The sequence below is a fragment of the Engystomops pustulosus genome, chromosome 1 (genome assembly GCF_040894005.1).
Source record: "Engystomops pustulosus chromosome 1, aEngPut4.maternal, whole genome shotgun sequence".
In the NCBI taxonomy this organism is placed as follows: Eukaryota; Metazoa; Chordata; class Amphibia; order Anura; family Leptodactylidae; genus Engystomops; species Engystomops pustulosus.
This window is the reverse complement of record NC_092411.1, coordinates 175,830,086-175,847,584: the sequence shown is the minus strand read 5'-3', so window position 1 is coordinate 175,847,584 and position 17,499 is coordinate 175,830,086. Positions and strand designations below refer to the sequence as shown.

The 17,499-nt window shown below is 40.9% G+C and overlaps 1 protein-coding gene across 1 annotated transcript in view; it reads left to right on the top strand.

Annotated features, from left to right (window-relative positions):
* The window catches only part of PIK3R2 (phosphoinositide-3-kinase regulatory subunit 2), a 56,590-nt gene that overhangs the window by 24,467 nt on the left and 14,624 nt on the right, over positions 1-17,499 (top strand). The window contains exons 4-6 of the mRNA XM_072113923.1: positions 1,075-1,137; positions 10,457-10,594; positions 15,436-15,637. Of these exons, the coding sequence (XP_071970024.1) occupies positions 1,075-1,137; positions 10,457-10,594; positions 15,436-15,637 (403 nt within the window). The remainder of the gene's footprint in view (positions 1-1,074; positions 1,138-10,456; positions 10,595-15,435; positions 15,638-17,499) is intronic.

The window sequence follows — 17,499 nt, the reverse complement described above, 5'->3', positions numbered from 1 at the left end:
TGTCTCGCACATGTGTGAGATCACCATTCCTTAGTACTGCGGCTGCGCAAGGAATGGTGTTCTTACGACTGCCATCAACCCCCTAAGCTAACAGGCATGATTGTGTGGACGGTGATCCTTGTTCATATGCCACATAGGTGGATATCCATAGGCCAAGCCATCAGAGGGATCATGATATGGATGATGATAGAGACAAGCTCTATGCTGAATATGCATATCAGATACATTTCTGGATTCTGACAGGATTTCAACATGTCACGTCCTTGATTCAATATGCTGGAGCTCCCTCTTTAAACAGTATGCATGTTCTTGAATATGCAAGTGTATATGCTTATGGGGGAGTGTGGGATGACTGCTGAACCTCTGTACGTACCATCAAAGCCTCTTTTCATTTGACCTGTATGTTTAAATTATGATATATTATTTTATAAGCTTAAAGGGAACCTGTCACCAGGAGACCCATTTTTAGCACTCCCCAGTCCCCACTGAGCATAGTACATACGCTGCCAAAGTGTTTTTGTATTAAAAATAGGTTTTACAGAAAAAAGATATGTTAACCCCCACCCTTGGGAAACATGTGTCCTTTTCAAATATATGAATAACTCCCCTCAGTCAGGATTGGCTGTAGAGGAGCATGGGTGTTTTCATATATTTGAAAAGGTCACATGTAGAAGCTGTTTCCCAAGGGTGGGGGGAACTGCTCCTTTCCAGCCCCTCCTATTGGGCAACTGCCTAGTCACACAGCAGATGCTAATGAAAGGTACAATATTACATATCTTTTTTTCTGTAAAACCTATTTTTAATACAAAAACACTTTGGCAGTGTATGTACTATGCTCTGTGGGGACTGTGGGAGTGCTAAAAATGGGTCTCCTGGTGACAGGTTCCCTTTAAAGGAGGGTGCTGTTTTATACATTAGCATGTGGCTGGAGACATGTACAGCGATACAGTACTAATACATTTTTTTTAAAAGTTACTATGTAACTATATAAAGTAACAAGAAACAAGAAAAAGTTTGAGATTTGTTAGAATGATATGAATGCCGTTAATTTGTATGCGTTCCCCCCCTCTGTAGGACTGGACAGTGAAATGCTTTACAGGACCGCTGACTCAGAGTTTAGACAGACATTAAAAACCGGTAAGAACCAGTTCTCATAAGGGGTCTGTATAGCAAATGGCGGGGAGGTCTGATCACTCTGTGCAGCAGATGTACTAGAAGGGGTATTATGAGCTAAGAGTTCGATGCACTACATCCAACATACTGTGCATACAGGAGGCAGTGAATTGAATAAACACTGCAGTACTTAGAATATACCTTCTTGTAAAAAGGTGCTGCTACCAGCTCTTACAAATTTAGGCCTTCACACTTGCACTTAGTGTCAATGTAGGAAAAGGATGATGATAAACTCTTTACTAGTAGTTGTCATCATTGGCAGTAGTACTTTCCGATAAATAGAAAAATTGAGTTTTTGAAATCTTACTTTAAAGGGGTATTCCCATTTCGGCAAATTAATGTTATTGTTCGTATAATGAAAAATTATACAATTTTTCAATATATTTTCTGTATCAATTCCTCACGGTTTTCTAGATCTCTGTTTGCTGTGATTCTCTATAAAAGTGGGGGCACACGTGCCGTTTGGGCAGCGTTTGCCGCGGCCCGATCGCATCACCGTTTCTGTGGAAATGCCTGCGAACGAGCTACCGGTGTTTTGCGTTAATTTAGCCCCTTAAGGACGCAGGGTATTTTCGCTCATTTCTCGCTCTCCACCTTCAAAAATCCATAACTTTTTCATTTTTCCATGTACAGAGCTGTGTGAGGGCTTATTTTGTGTGTAATAAATTTTACTTTCCCTCGTTGTTATTTATTATTCCATGCCGTGTACTGGGAAGCCGGAAAAAAATTCCAAATGTGGAAATTTTTTTTTAAAAAACTTGTGTTTGTCACGTTCTTGTGGGCTCAGTTTTTACGACTTTCACTCTTCGCTCCAAATAACACCTCTACTTTATTCTTTGGTTCGGTACAATCGCGATGATACCAAATTTATACAGGTTTATGGCGTTTTAATACATTTTCCAAAATTAAACAAATGTGTACAAAAAAGCTTCTTCTGACGCTTATAACTTTTTCATACTTCGGGGTACGGAGCTGTGTGATATGTCATTTTTTGCGAAATGAGCCGAAGTTTTCATTGCCACCATTTTGAGGACTGTGCAACATTTTTTTTAAAAAAAATTTTTGTCATGTAAAAAGGTGTAAAAGTTGTATTTCGGATATTTGGCCGCCATTTCCTGTCTCCGAGGTCACTGCCGGCTGTAACCAGTTTTATATTTTGATAGATCGGGCATTTTGGGACGCGGTGATACCTAATGTGTCTGTGATTTTTACTGTTTTTTATATTTTATATCAGTTCTAGGGAAAGGAGGGTGATTTGAACTTTTAATATTTTATTAATTTTTCACATTTTTTAAACATTTTTTTCCCCACTATTTCTTAGACCATCTAGGGTACATTAACCCTAGATGGTCCGATCGTTCCTACCATATACTGCAATACAACTGTATTGCAGTATATGGCATTTCTGCTCACTATACATTACAATGAGCCACAGGCTCATTGTAATGAATAGGCAGAAACCATGTAGCCTCGGGTCAAACGAAGACCTGAGGCTACCATGGCAACCTACGCCATGCTTACAGTGCCGCCGGCGACTTTGCCGGCGGCAGGGAACAGGTTAACACCTGTTGTGTTAGCGATGGGTCTTTGATGCGATATACAGCAAAGCCCATCTCTGTATGAAGGGGCCTCAGCCCGTGAGCCATCTTCATACACCCTTCACAGCGGGAAGGGGTTAATGCAAAACACTGGCAGCTCGTTCCCGATCGCAGGGAATCTGTGCGTGCGGCTTGGTCTGCGTTTGCAAACGCAGCCCGAATGGCATGTGTGCCACCACCCTTAAGCTTCTATGTTTCCTTTTGTCCACTGGAAATAAACAATGAAGCTTTCTATAGAATCACAGCAAGCAAAGATCTAGAAAACTGCAAGGAATTGATACAGAAAGTATGTTGGAAAAGTGTTTAATTTTTCATCATAGTAACTGATCTGGGAACAGTTCTTTAAAGGAAACTTACCAGTTAGAATGGCAGGGGTAAGCTGTAAGTACCGAGCACCAGCTCAGGGTGAGCGGTGCCGGTACTTACTTTCGTTAGTGTTATAAACCGCGGTATCGCGGTTTTAACACTTTTTAAACTTTAGAGCAGAAGAGGCTTCGGCGCGACCGTGCGCGCGCAACATCTCCGCTATTTCCTATGTGCGCACGCAGCACCGAAGCCTCTTCTGCTCTAAAGTTTAAAAAGTGTTAAAACCGCGATACTGCGGTTTATAACACTAACGAAAGTAAGTACCGGCACAAGCTCACCCTGAGCTGGTACTTACAGCTTACCCCTGCCATTCTAACTGGTAGGTTTCCTTTAAGTTTTTGTTGTCAATCTGTAACTAAGCCACCATATGGGTGGGGGGATTGGTCATCTGAAATGGCTGTTCTTCTGATCTTGGGGTCCTGCACCTGTCATTTATAGGGGCTCTGGAACCTGGTCCATATTTTTCCCTTCTGATTTTTACTGTATGTGTGTTTCAGGTGTCAAAAAGGCATTTACTTCGTGGGATTACAAATCAATAAGATGTCCTTTTATCCTTGGATTTTAAGCTCATGGGCACATGAAAAAAAAATCAAGTTTTATTTTTCCCTTTATAAAGACATTTTAAAATCTTGCAGTGATTCTGACCACTGAGCTCTCAAAATAGGAGTCATGTCTCCTAAGCATCCTTAAAGGGGTTTTCCCATTTGCATGAGTAATTGATGTTGTTTGAATAATGAAAAGTTATACAAATTTCCAATATATTTTCTGTATCAATTCCCCACGGTTTTCTAGATCTCTGCTTGCTGTCATTCTATAGGAAGCTTCATTGTTTATTTCCAGTGGACAGAAATCAGACCATGGTCATACATATGCTAGCTTTCTATAGAATGACAGCAAGCTAAAAAAAACTGTGATGTATTGAAACAGAAAGTATACAGTATTGGAAAAGTGTATAATTTTTGATCATGCAAACAATAACATGAATTTGTCGAAGTGCAAATACCCCTTTTAATGACATCACTGGCTAAGTAGGTGTAATAGGTAATACCTGTATACATATACACAGGTTAACCCCTTCCTGTCCAGGTTTATAAAGCATGGATATAAATGCTGTTAGGAACAACTCGGAAAAGATGGTTGCCCTGTAGTCATGTACTGGAGAGGAGCCTATTTAGCTATAACAGTCATCATCCACAAAGGTCTAACCACAAGCTCCTTTAAAGCTGACCAGCAAACGCATGCAGCATGCTAATGGGGCTATAATGATGTTTTAGCGTTTATTCAAAAATACATGAATATGTATAGGAAATCTTATCATTGTGTCTTTATGCACTTGTGTACAAGTGAGTATTATTTCATTTCACATGATCACAAAGCTGATTTTTCTAAGGATCTTCCATCCTTATAATTCACAATAGCATAAACATAGTAAATTGTGAACACGTCTGGTGATGTATGTAGTTAGTGAATTCATAACATACAGAAGGCACTGAATCTGCAAACCTAGCACTCTTCTAAAAGACTGACAATGGGACTTATTTACGAAGGATCTCAGAACACACTTTCGTCGGACTGTTTTCAGTTTTCACGATTTGCGTAGCTTTGACAGGTATTTAACAGGGGTTTGCGCTCGGATTGTGTGGTACGCTATCGGATTTGAATCTGAAAAATGACCATGGACTCGCAGTTAGTCAAGATTACTGTATTCAATATATCCAACTTAGAAATTGTATCAAGGTATCTGGATAATGAACAGATAAAAATTTAAATAATTAAAATAATTCTTTATTTTTAAATTCGGAAAATGTCACACAAAAAAGAATATCTATTATATATCGAGACCTCCTTCTTGAAAAATCTAAACTACGCTATATGTGTAGATGGGAAACTCTTTTAAATAAGGAGTTTGATATCTTGTATATGGCAAAGCTCTAAATCGTTCACTTGGCGTAAACCATTTGCAAATACTTAGGAAACTTCAGTTGGGATGCTATTTATCGCCTCTAAGATTAAAAAAAATATTTAAGACTCAAGACAAGAATTGCTGGAGAAGATGTAATATAGAGGCTAACGATCTTGTGTATAGTGGTCGTACACCAAAATTAAGTTTTGGGAGCAAATATTTAGGCTTATATTGAAAGTTTGCAATAAGGAAATAGTAATGAGCCCGGAATGAGCTCTCTTATACAGGCGGTCCCCTACTTAAGGACACCCGACTTACAGACAACCCATAGTTACAGACAGACCCCTCTGACCTCTGGTGAAGCTTTCTGAATGCTTTACTATAGTCCCAGATTGTAATAATCAGCTGGAAGGTGTCTGTAATGAAGCTTTATTGATAATCCTTGGTCCCATTACAGCAAAAAATGTTTAAACTCCAATTGTCACTGGGGCCAAAAATTTTTTTGTCTGGATCTACAATTATAATATATACAGTTTCGACTCGCATACAAATTCAACTTAAGAACAATCCTCCAGACCCTATTTTGTATGTAACCCGGGGACTGCCTGTATATTGGATTATGGCCTTTTTCCTGCTACAAAAAGAGGGATTGTGAGCAAAATTTTTGTGGCATCTAACTGGAAATGCCCTATTCCTCCAAATTTTCAAAACCTGATTAGAAGACTTAAAGAATACCATTCTTGAAATAGCATTGTGCACATAAAATGTTGTATGGGTACCCAGTAGGGCTCAGAAGGGAAAGAGGCCATAAGGGATTAAATATGAAACAACCCCAAATGTATACCATATTTTTCGGCCTATAAGGCGCACCAAAAATCCTTTCATTTTCTCAGAAATCAAAGGTGCGCCTTATAGGCCAGTGCGCCTTATATATGAACTTATATAGAAATGTACTACAGACAAGATGTACTGTACATTTACCAGTGTTTAATAGCTCCATCCCTAGAAATGTCCTGCACCTTCCCACACAGTATACAGGGTCCCTAGCTCCTGAAGTGCCCTGGCACCACAACTAACATTGTGCCCATCCTGCCCTCCCCTAGCACGAAGAGACTGGAGCCACCATAGTGCCGACCACGAGGCAATCATCATCATCATCATCATCATCAGTAAACAATCCCCCATACCTGCCAGCCCTGTAACAGGGGAAAGAGAAGGAGCCACAGGGAACCCCACAGAAATAACACCCTGGCTGAGGAGGGAAGGAGAAGGGGCAGAGGGAGACAGCTTAACCCCTGCTGCATCACCCTGCATTAACCCCCAGCAGCCCATACCTCTGAGATCGGAGCTCTCTGACACGCTGAAGACAAGTTTCCCGGGAAGTGTAGCTGGCTTGAACTTTGCACAGGTCTGCCACCTGCTGGTCATTTTTAGGTACTGCATTTGATCCTGCGCCTTATACTCCAGTGCGCCTTATATATGAACCTAGATGTCTTAGCAGGCATTTATTAGAGGTGCGCCTTATAGGCCGAAAAATACAGTACTACTATTTCTCCCAAGTATAAAATGGCCCCACGCATGCAAATAAAATGTTATATGGGTGCACAGTAGGGCTCAGAAGGGAAAGGGGGATGTTGGCGTTTTTTAAGCCAAATTTTACAGACATCCTTTACATGTGTCAGGATGCATTTGGAGAGCCCTAGTGGTACCAAAACAGAGGAGAAAGTGTCTCCATTTAGGAAAGTGCACCCTTTGGAGAATTTAGCTAGATGTAATATGTGTATTTGCCCATAAGGTGTTTGATTTAATTAAACCCTAAAAAGGTCATTTTTTACCCCTAATTTTTTATAGCCCCAAGGGATTAAAAATGTAATAAATGAAATGAAATAAAAATATTTCTCCCGGGTGTAGAAGTACCCCACATGTGTATATACAATGTTGTATGGGTGTACAGTAGAGGGAAATAGGGATGTTTGTCTTTTAGAAGCCAATTTTGACAGAAATTCTTCACATGTGTCAGGATGCATTTGGAGAGCCCTAGCTTTATAAAAAAAAGAGGAAAAAGTGACCCTAATTGTTGAATGTACACCCCTTGGGGAATTCAATAAGGTGTCATATGTGTAGTAGTGTAATACACATGGTAAAATGAGCATTTTGAACATACAGGTGGTTTCCAATGCAATGGATGCCCCGATCGAAATTGCAATTATTTCTGGAAAGTTCAGTACCCGTTATGTGACATCCAGTTTGTGATACCTGTTATGTAATGCCCTGTATGTCAGGTCTCTGAAGCCGTTTCCTGATGCGAGAAAGACCCTACATGTGATTGTAAACTCTAGCCAGAAAATATAACAGGGCTCCACAATGCTAAAGCACTTGGAATACATAATATATACCGTATATATATTCCGGCGTATAAGACGACCTGGTGTATAAGACGACCCCCCTACTTTCCTGTTTAAAATATAGAATTTAAGATATATTCGCCGTATAAGACTACCCCTTTTCCAACGCAAACAAAACACTTTTTTAAATTTAAATTCTTATGACATATAGTATATAGCAGGAAAACTGTCGCTTATAAAAATAAGGCATACAACAACAACATTACCATCGTCCATTTTACTGTAAATGTTACCATACTGTACCTTAAATTTTAATTTTATTAAATATTCCATGCCATGTACTCAGAAGCGGGAAAAAAATTCCAAATGCAATGAAAATGGTGAAAAAACGCATTTGCGGCATTTTCTTGTGGGCTTGGATATTACGTCTTTCACTGAGCGCCCCAAATGACATGTCTACTTTATTCTTTGGGTCGGTACGATTAAGGGGATACCAAATTTGTATAGGTTTTATAATGTTTTCATACATTTACAAAAATTAAAACCTCCTGTACAAAAATTATTTTTTTGATTTTGCCAACTTCTGGCGCTAATTACTTTTTTATACTTTGGTGTACGGAGCTGTGGGTGGTGTCATTTTTTGCGAAATTTGATATTTTCAATGATATCATTTTTAGGACTGTACCACCTTTTAATCACTTTTTATAGATTTTTTTTATATTTTTCCAAATGGCAAAAAAGTGCAATTTTTGACTTTGGGTGCTATTTTCCGTTACGGGGTTAAACACATTGAAAAACCGTAATCATATTTTGATAGATCGGGCATTTTCGGACGCGTCGATACCTGATGTGTTTATGATTTTTACTGTTTATTTATATTTATGTCAGTTCTAGGGAAAGGGGGGTGATTTGAAATTTTAGGTTTTTTTATTATAATTTTTTTTTTCATTTTTTTTAAATTTTTATTTATACTATTTTTCAGACTCCCTAGGGTACTTTAACCCTAGGTTGTCTGATCGATCCTATCATATACTGCCATACTACAGTATATGGGGATTTTCCTCCTCATTCATTACAATGTGCTATCAGCACATTGTAATGAAGGGGTTAAAACGAAATAGCCTCGGGTCTTCGGAAGACCCGAGGCTACCATGGAAGATGGCGGCGCCCATGCGCCGTTATCTTTTTGAGGCTGCCGGCAGCTTTGCCGGCAGCCATGGCTGTGAAAACACCTGCGATCGGTGCTAGCACCGATCGCGGGTGTTACCGGTAAGCCTTTGCTGCAATATGCAGCAAAGACTTACCGGCTATGGAGAGGGCTCAGCCCGTGAACCCTCTCCATGCAGCGCAACCCGACCGCCGCTGTGAATACACGGCGGGAGGTCGGGATTACCGGCGTATAAGACGACCCTAGAGAAGACAGAAGATTTTTCTGTCTTCAAAAGTCGTCTTATATATATTTAAACAAAGAACTTGGAGAATTCTAAAGGATGTGCTAACAAATTCAGAGACTTGGAGGGGAAATAAAAAGCCTAAATAAAAAACCCACATAGTTTGCAAACTACATCCCACAATGATATAATCAAGGGGTATAGTGATCAATTTGACCTAACAGTTGTTACAATAATTCCTTTTACGTAAATGAATTCACTACAAAGGTTAGATGTAAATTGTGAGTGCATTGCGTATAAGGAGGTGGAAAATACCAGGGGACCAACTTAAATTTTGTCACTCTGGGAGACTCTAAATTGTGGTCAGAACAAGGACATCGCTTTTGTCCTTATATTTGACCAACACCATGTTCTTGATGTCCCCCCTTTCTAAGTGGCCACCTAACAAGGGTTCTAAAGGACCTCTATGGTTTTTGTGTACAGTGCTTCCCCACGCTTAAGAACCTCTGGATCTGAGCAATTGGAATAGGTGAACGCTGGGATAAAAGTTATCCACATACAAGTGGTAGCCCTTATCCAGCAGTGGGGGCACATATCGGACAATCAGAGCTCTCCAAGAGATGGCATGATGCCACCAGACATGGCGCCTACCACTGATGATTGGTGCTGTACTAGGCGGCAACAACTGTCGTGCTTTGTTCCTATTATTCACCCCAGTGATGCTCATTGTGACAAATATTGCTGCTATTAATAATAGCAGCGAACATGAACAGCAGGGAGCAGCGAAAACCCTCTGGACCATGAGGCAAAATTGGTGGCTGTCAGGAACAGCCGCCACCTTGCCCATGATCACCGTGTCTACAGACATTGTATCGGTATTACTGACGTCATAAGTAGTGCTATCATTTTGGTACTTAACTTTTTAGTAAATTTTTTTTTAAAGCAATTTGATTAAAAAGAATTTACATTTTTGGCAAGTTTTTCAGGTTTTTTTTTTTTTAACCACATGCGCCGAGCAGGTCCAATTATGATTTATTGCGCATGCTGAGTTTATTACAGCCGGGGCTGTCAGCGGAGGATCGGACTGTATCTTACATGTTGTATGATCTATATTGTTTTATATTATGAGCTTGTATAATTTATGAGAAAATAAATAAAATGTATTCACAAACGCATTGGATACAGTCAAATATACTTGCATCCATCATCTTTGTCCTTGTAGATCGTAAACTCTTGCCAGCAGGGCCCTCACTCCTATTGTTTTATCTGACGATGGTATTGGTCTGTAATGTATTATTTTGTAGATAAACCCCATGATTTGTAAAGAGCTGCAGAATATGATGGCACTAGAGAATTAAAGATTTATTGTGACTAGTGAGAGGAGTACTGACAGTCATTTAGACCATTTGTGTAAAGATGAAAGGATAATTTCATGATCGATATCATAAATAATAATAATAATTTCTTTATTTATAAATACGCAGCGCTGTACAGAGCTTGCCAAATCAGTCATTGAGGTGTATAAAATTATAACATTCTGGAGTTAAAGGGATTACTTCCTTAAACTAATGGGACATATTTAATAAACTGTGATCTTTCCTTAGGGTTTTGTTTTTTTCATTTACTTATTTGGCCTAGACCTGCTGTGTGAGAGTTGTTTTTTTATTTTCGGCTTTGCAGTTTCAGATCTTTCTGGGCTAGACTTGGAAGTGGCAGATATCAGTTTCCTCACAGAAATGGTGAAGTCATTCCTGCAAGAATTACCCAGTCCTGTTATTCCAGTGCACATCCACCGGGATCTCATCCAGGCATTACTAGGTACATAAACCTCCAGCATTGTGGAACCTCTCCTGCTATTGGTCGTAATATCGGAAAACTATTCCAATTATAATTTGTTTATCTGATGGTCAAACAAGGCGACAATATGTTACTATTAGGTATACCTAAAATTGCACTTATCTGGTGGTGGTTAAATGGTGAACCCACACTTTTGACTTGGCAAGTATAAAGAGCTACAACAAAGCAAGAAATAGTGATCCAAAATACAACCTAGAAAAATGAAAAGGACAAAGAAGGGCCAATTAATCAGACTACTATAAGAAAATTTAAAGACATAGCATTTTCTTATAGTAGTCTGATTAATTGGTCCTTCTTTGACCTTTTCATTTGCTATTAATCCTTTGTACTTGTTTTTATATGTATCCTAACATTGTATTGAATATACGTCTCCCTTATCTGGTAACCGTTTGAACCGGATGTGATTCCTGAGTACCGGAGACTATATTTCCAGTGTACATGTACCATATATACTCGAGTATAAGCCGACCCGAGTATAAGCCGAGACCCCTAATTTTACCACCAAAAACTGGGAAAACCTACTGACTTGAGTATAAGCCGTGGCTGGGAAATGCATTGGTCACAGCCTCCCAGTATATAGCCAGCAAGGCCCCAGTAGTATTTAGCCTGCCCAGCCAGCCCCCAGTAGTGGCCACGCGGGTCCTCTTCTGTCTTCTATCGTCTTCTGTATTCCGCAGGGCGCCGCTATACTCTTCCCGCCCGGCAGGCGCATAGTATGACGCGGCCGCTGCTGACGTCATACTATGTGACGGCCGGAGAAGAACATGGCGGCGCCCTGCGGAAGACAGAGGAAGATAGAAGACAGAAGAGGACCCGCGTGGACATCGGGGGAGCAGCGCTGTGTATCAGGGCCACCGGAGGGTGAGTATATAAGGTTTTTTTTTTTTTTAAGTGCTGGGCTGCCTACTGATTCGTGTATAAGCCGAGTTGAGGATTTTCAGCACATTTTTTGTGCTGAAAAACTCGGCTTATACACGAGTATATACGGTATTTATACTGAACAACACAATGTAAGATTTATGTTTTTTGCCTGAAGAAGGTTCTAGTACAGAACCGAAACGTGTCGCGATTTTTATTCATGTTTTATTAATTTTTATGAAATAAAGCACAAGATTAATTTTAAGATCGGAACTCCGAGATATCCTTTTTTGGGTGCTATAACCAACAAGCTTGGAATACCAGCAGTAATTTCCTTCACCACTTAAAAAGATGAAATGGCCTGTAATTTACATCATAGGTGAACCTCAACTATGAAAAACTAAATTTAAAAACAAATCTAGAAAATCAAATTTGTAAAGCATCTATTTGCAAATTATGGTGGAAAATAAGTATTTGGTCAATAACAAAAGTTAATTTCAGTACTTTGTCATTGCCAACAAATATATTACAAATGATATATAACAGAGGTCGAATGTACGTCTTGACAAGGTTGGCACACACTGTTGCTGGTATGATGGCCCATTCCTCCATGCAGATCTCCTCTAGAGCATTGATGTTTTGGGGCTGTCGCTGGGAAACACAGACAAATCGCTCCAAAGGTTTCCTAAAGGGTTGTGAACTAGAACCTGGCTAGGCCACTCTAGGACCTTGAAGTGCTTCTTACGAATGTGCTTGGGATCATTGTCATGCCGAAAGACCCATCCACATCTTTCATCTTCATTGCCCTTGCTGATAGCAGGAGGTTTGCACACAAAATATCACAATACATGACCCCATTCATTCCTTCATGTACATGGGTCAGACGTCCTGGTCCTTTTGCAAACAAACAGCCCTAAAGCATGATTTTGCCCCCCCCCCCCCCCCATGCTTTACAGTAGGTATGGTGCTCTTAGGAGGAGAGTGAATGCTGATTTGCATCCAAACATGAGTTGTGTTTCTATCAAACAGTTCTACTTTGGTTTCATCCAAATGCTCTCTTGCAAACTACAAACGGCTGGCACTGCAAGATCTGAGCCTCTGACAGCATAGTGTGTTACTGACTGTCCCAGCTTCCTGCAGGTCATTGACCCATGTGGTTTTTGGATTTTTGCTGACCGTTCTTGTGATCATTTTGACCCCATGGAATGAGATATTGCATGAAGCCCCTGATCAAGGGAGATTAACAGGGGTCTTGTATGTATTCCCATTCTAATTATTTTTACACTTGTTTTCTTAACACCAAGCTGCTTGCCTATTGCAGAATCATTCTTCCAAGCCTGGTAAGGGTCTACATTTTTTTTTTTTTTGTGTCCTTCGAAAGCTCTTTACTATAGTGGAGTTTGGAGTTCAATCAGGAGCCACTACTACAGGTAATGAGTGGAGGATAGAGGAGCCTCTTAAAGAAGAAGTTACAGGTCTGTGAAAAACAGAAATCTTGTTTGTTTGTAGGTGACCAAATACCTATTCCACCATAATTTGCAAATAAATTCTTTAAAAATCAGGCAATGTTTTCACATTGCCTATCTCATAGGTGAGGTTTACCTATGATCCCTCTCTGAGTGGGAGAAGTTGCACATTTGGTGTCTGACTACCGTATATATACTCTAGTGTAAGCCGCGTTTTTCAGCACAAAAAATTTGCTGAAAAACCTCACCTCGGCTTATACTCGAGTCAAGAAAAAAAACCTAACAGTGTAATCACCTTCCGACGTCCCCCTGGCCGGTCCTCTTCTATACAGCGATGCTCCAGCATCGGCTCTTTGTCCCCATGCTGTCCATCACAGGGATCGTGACATCAGCCGCTGGCTGACGTTCTACTACATGTGCCGGCGCCTGCACACACTATGATGTCAGGGAGGAGCTGACAACGTGGTGGCTGCGACGGACAGCGCTGGACAAATAGCCGATGCAGGAGCACCGCTGTATAGAAGAAGACCTGCCGGGGGGTGGGAGATACTACATATTACAGGGGGTTAAAAGGCTATATACTAAAGGGGGCTAGCAGGCTATATATACTCCAGGGGGCCAGCAGGATATGTATACTATAGGGGGCCAGCAGGATATATATACTATAGGGGGCCGGCAGGATATATATATACTATAGGGGGCTGGCAGGATATATATATACTATAGGGGGCTGGCAGGATATATATATACTATAGGGGGCTGGCAGGAGATATATATACTATAGGGGGCTGGCAGGAGATATATATACTATAGGGGGCTGGCAGGAGATATATATACTATAGGGGGCTGGCAGGAGATATATATACTATAGGGGGCTGGCAGGAGATATATATACTACAGGGGGCTGGCAGGATATATATATACGGTATTTATATTAGTGTCTATTACTTGTAGGCGTTGGTAGTCATCTACATCCATTTTAATTGAGTTTTTAACAAGTAAAACGTCACTAAAGTTTTATTAATGTCTGTTATATTTTGGGTCACTGTTTCTTGTGTTGGTGTAGAAAGTCGATGGTGGGATTGGTGACCATCTGCTATTTAGGCAGTAAGGAAACTAGCTGCAGTTCCTTCCACATTTTTTTTTTTCATTTAATGGGTACTGTATATACCAAATATGTTTTTTAAAATAGTTTGTGTTTTATGGTGTTTGAAATAAAGCATGTGAAACTTTACTAGCTCCCATCTAGTGAGTCCCAGAGAGAAAAATGTCAAATTTCTATTGTATAATATATTCACTGCTCTCCTGGCTACTGCCCCTCTCCCCGATGACATGTCCTCACTGCAGATGGAAGTTTTCATTTGAAATTTGTGTCTATGGGAGCCAGGTTAAGTTTTGCATACTTTATTTTAAACACCATATAACACAGTACCATATATACTCGAGTATAAGCTGAGTTTTTCAGCACAAAAAAATGTGCTGAAAAACTCAAACTCGTCTTGTACTTCAGTCAAGAAAAAAATTAGTCAAAACTCACCTTTCCGGCGCCCCCCGCAGGTCTTCTCTCCTTCCATCGGCAGCGCAGATCTGTGCGCAGCTATGACGTCAGCTACCGCTGACATCATAGTGTGCATCGGCCGGGCCATGTGCACTGATTTGGAGCTTAAGCAAGAAGAGGACCTGCCCAGAGCATTGCAAAAGTGAGTGCTTATACTAAACGGGGCTGGCCTTGTGCTAAACGGGGCTGGCCTTGTGCTAAACGGGGCTGGCCTTGTGCTACCCGGGGCTGGCCTTGTGCTACCCGGGGCTGGCCTTGTGCTACCCGGGGCTGGCCTTGTGCTACCCGGGGCTGGCCTTGTGCTACCCGGGGCTTGCCGGCTATATGCTGTGAGGCTGTGACTAATTCATTGCCCACCCTCGGCTTATACTCGAGTCAATAGGTTTTCCCAGTTTTTGGTGATAAAATTACGTGCCTCGGCTTATACTCCGGTTGACTTATATGAAAGTATATATGGTACTTTGTCTATAGCAAACTGGGCCCTAAAAAAAATAGCACTTGGGTGACAGGTTCTCTTTAAGTATTAATTTGGCTGTAACAAATTGGTCCATTATCACACCAAAAGATTACATCTACTCAAGGAAATTTACCACCACCCTTGTTGACTGCATATCTCATTTTGGCTCTGCCCGTATAGCAGTTTTTTCACGTAACACCAGGGAAGTCCTTTTGCTTTCAGAGGATGGAATTCATTTTCTTCAATAGGAGACTGATGTTCACATGAAATGTTGGGTAGATGCACAGTGCACAATGTTGAATAGTACTTCCCCCTACTGGTGCAAGTTCTGGAGTTTTGTATCAAAGCATAGTTCACTTAGCCAAGGTGAATAGTTCTTAAAATAACACATTTTCTTTCCTGATCATTCTTACTTGTTATGGCTATGGCTCTTCACATGTTTCTTTCCAATTCAAACATACAGACAATGGGGAAGATGTGCAAAAGAGAACACATGTTCTGTCACTCCTACAACCACCTACTGTTCCCATACAACACATTCTCACGTTCCAGTGTGTTCTGCAACACATCCGGAAAGCATGCAGCTTCTGTAACATAAATGGATTTACACTAAAGTTTGCTGTTGAGATGTTTGGACCTTTGCTGTTTCGACCTGTCATTACAGGGTAAGTTATTGTTTATAATGGATACATTCATTAAATATATACTTTCCTAAAATTATGATGATTTCCAACCATATTATATTATATGAAAACCTAAGATGCACAAACTGGTTTACTGTGCACTATACATATTCACCTTTAATCTAGAATATAGTTGACAGTGCTGGGCTTGCCAGGTTGTACTCATTGATGTTCTCCACCTATACTTTATTAAAAAAAAGGTCCAGGAAGGATCTATTTTTGAAGATCTGGAGATATAACAGTTTAAATTTGTGAAGTCTCAGTGTCTTCTGAGTAAAGACAACTTAACACTAGCACAAGGTTTCTATGAACCAGCATCAGAAGTCTAGACAAATAAGGACACGTAAGCAGTGAGGACTTCTCAGCTGCGCTCACGGCTTTACGGCCTCCTTGATGAAAGAATCCCTTATAGAAACACTTAATGGACTCTGACTGTCAGCAGGGCGCGGGACACAACTTGAGGCTTGCCAGGTCACATGTGGCCATTGGTTGCGCACCATGCTGTTAGTTGAGATTAATATGTGCTACACTTTATGTACATGCTCAGTAGTGAAGTAGTACTATATTTACCACAAATACCAATATATACACTCACCGGCCACTTTATTAGCTACACCTGTCCAACTGCTCGTTAACACTTAATTTCTAATCAGCCAATCACATGGCAGAAACTCAGTGCATTTAGGCATGTAGACATGGTCAAGACAATCTCCTGCAGTACAAACCGAGCATCAGTATGGGGAAGAAAGGTGATTTGAGTGCCTTTGAACGTTGCATGGGTTTTGGTGCCAGAAGGGCTGGTCTGAGTATTTCAGAAACTGCTGATCTACTGGGATTTTCACGCACAACCATCTCTAGGGTTTACAGAGAATGGTCCGAAAAAGAAAAAACATCCAGTGAGCGGCAGTTCTGTGGGCGGAAATGCCTTGTTGATGCCAGAGGTCAGAGGAGAATGGGCAGACTGGTTTGAGCTGATATAAAGGCAACAGTGACTCAAATCGCCACCCGTTACAACCAAGGTAGGCAGAAGAGCATCTCTGAACGCACAGTACGTCGAACTTTGAGGCAGATGGGCTACAGCAGCAGAAGACCACACCGGGTGCCACTACTTTCAGCTAAGAACAGGAAACTGAGGCTACAATTTGCACAAGCTCATCGAAATTGGACAGTAGAAGATTGGAAAAACGTTGCCTGGTCTGATGAGTCTCGATTTCTGCTGCGACATTCGGATGGTAGGGTCAGAATTTGGCGTCAACAACATGAAAGCATGGATCCATCCTGCCTTGTATCAACGGTTCAGGCTGGTGGTGGTGGTGTCATGGTGTGGGGAATATTTTCTTGGCACTCTTTCGGCCCCTTTGTACCAATTAAACATCGTTGCAACGCCACAGCCTACCTGAGTATTGTTGCTGACCATGTCCATCCCTTTATGACCACAATGTACCCAACATCTGATGGCTACTTTCAGCAGGATAATGCGCCATGACATAAAGCTGAAATCATCTCAGACTGGTTTCTTGAACATGACAATGAGTTCACTGTACTCAAATGGCCTCCACAGTCACCAGATCTCAATCCAATAGAGGATCTTTGGGATGCGGTGGAACGGGAGATTCGCATCATGGATGTGCAGCTGACAAATCTGCGGCAACTGTGTGATGCCATCATGTCAATATGGACCAAAATCTCTGAGGAATGCTTCCAGCACCTTCTATGCCACGAAGAATTGAGGCAGTTCTGAAGGCAAAAGGGGGTCCAACCCGTTACTAGCATGGTGTACCTAATAAAGTGGCCGGTGAGTGTATGTGAACAGTTTTAGATTTCAAATGTTTTATCTGTAAAAC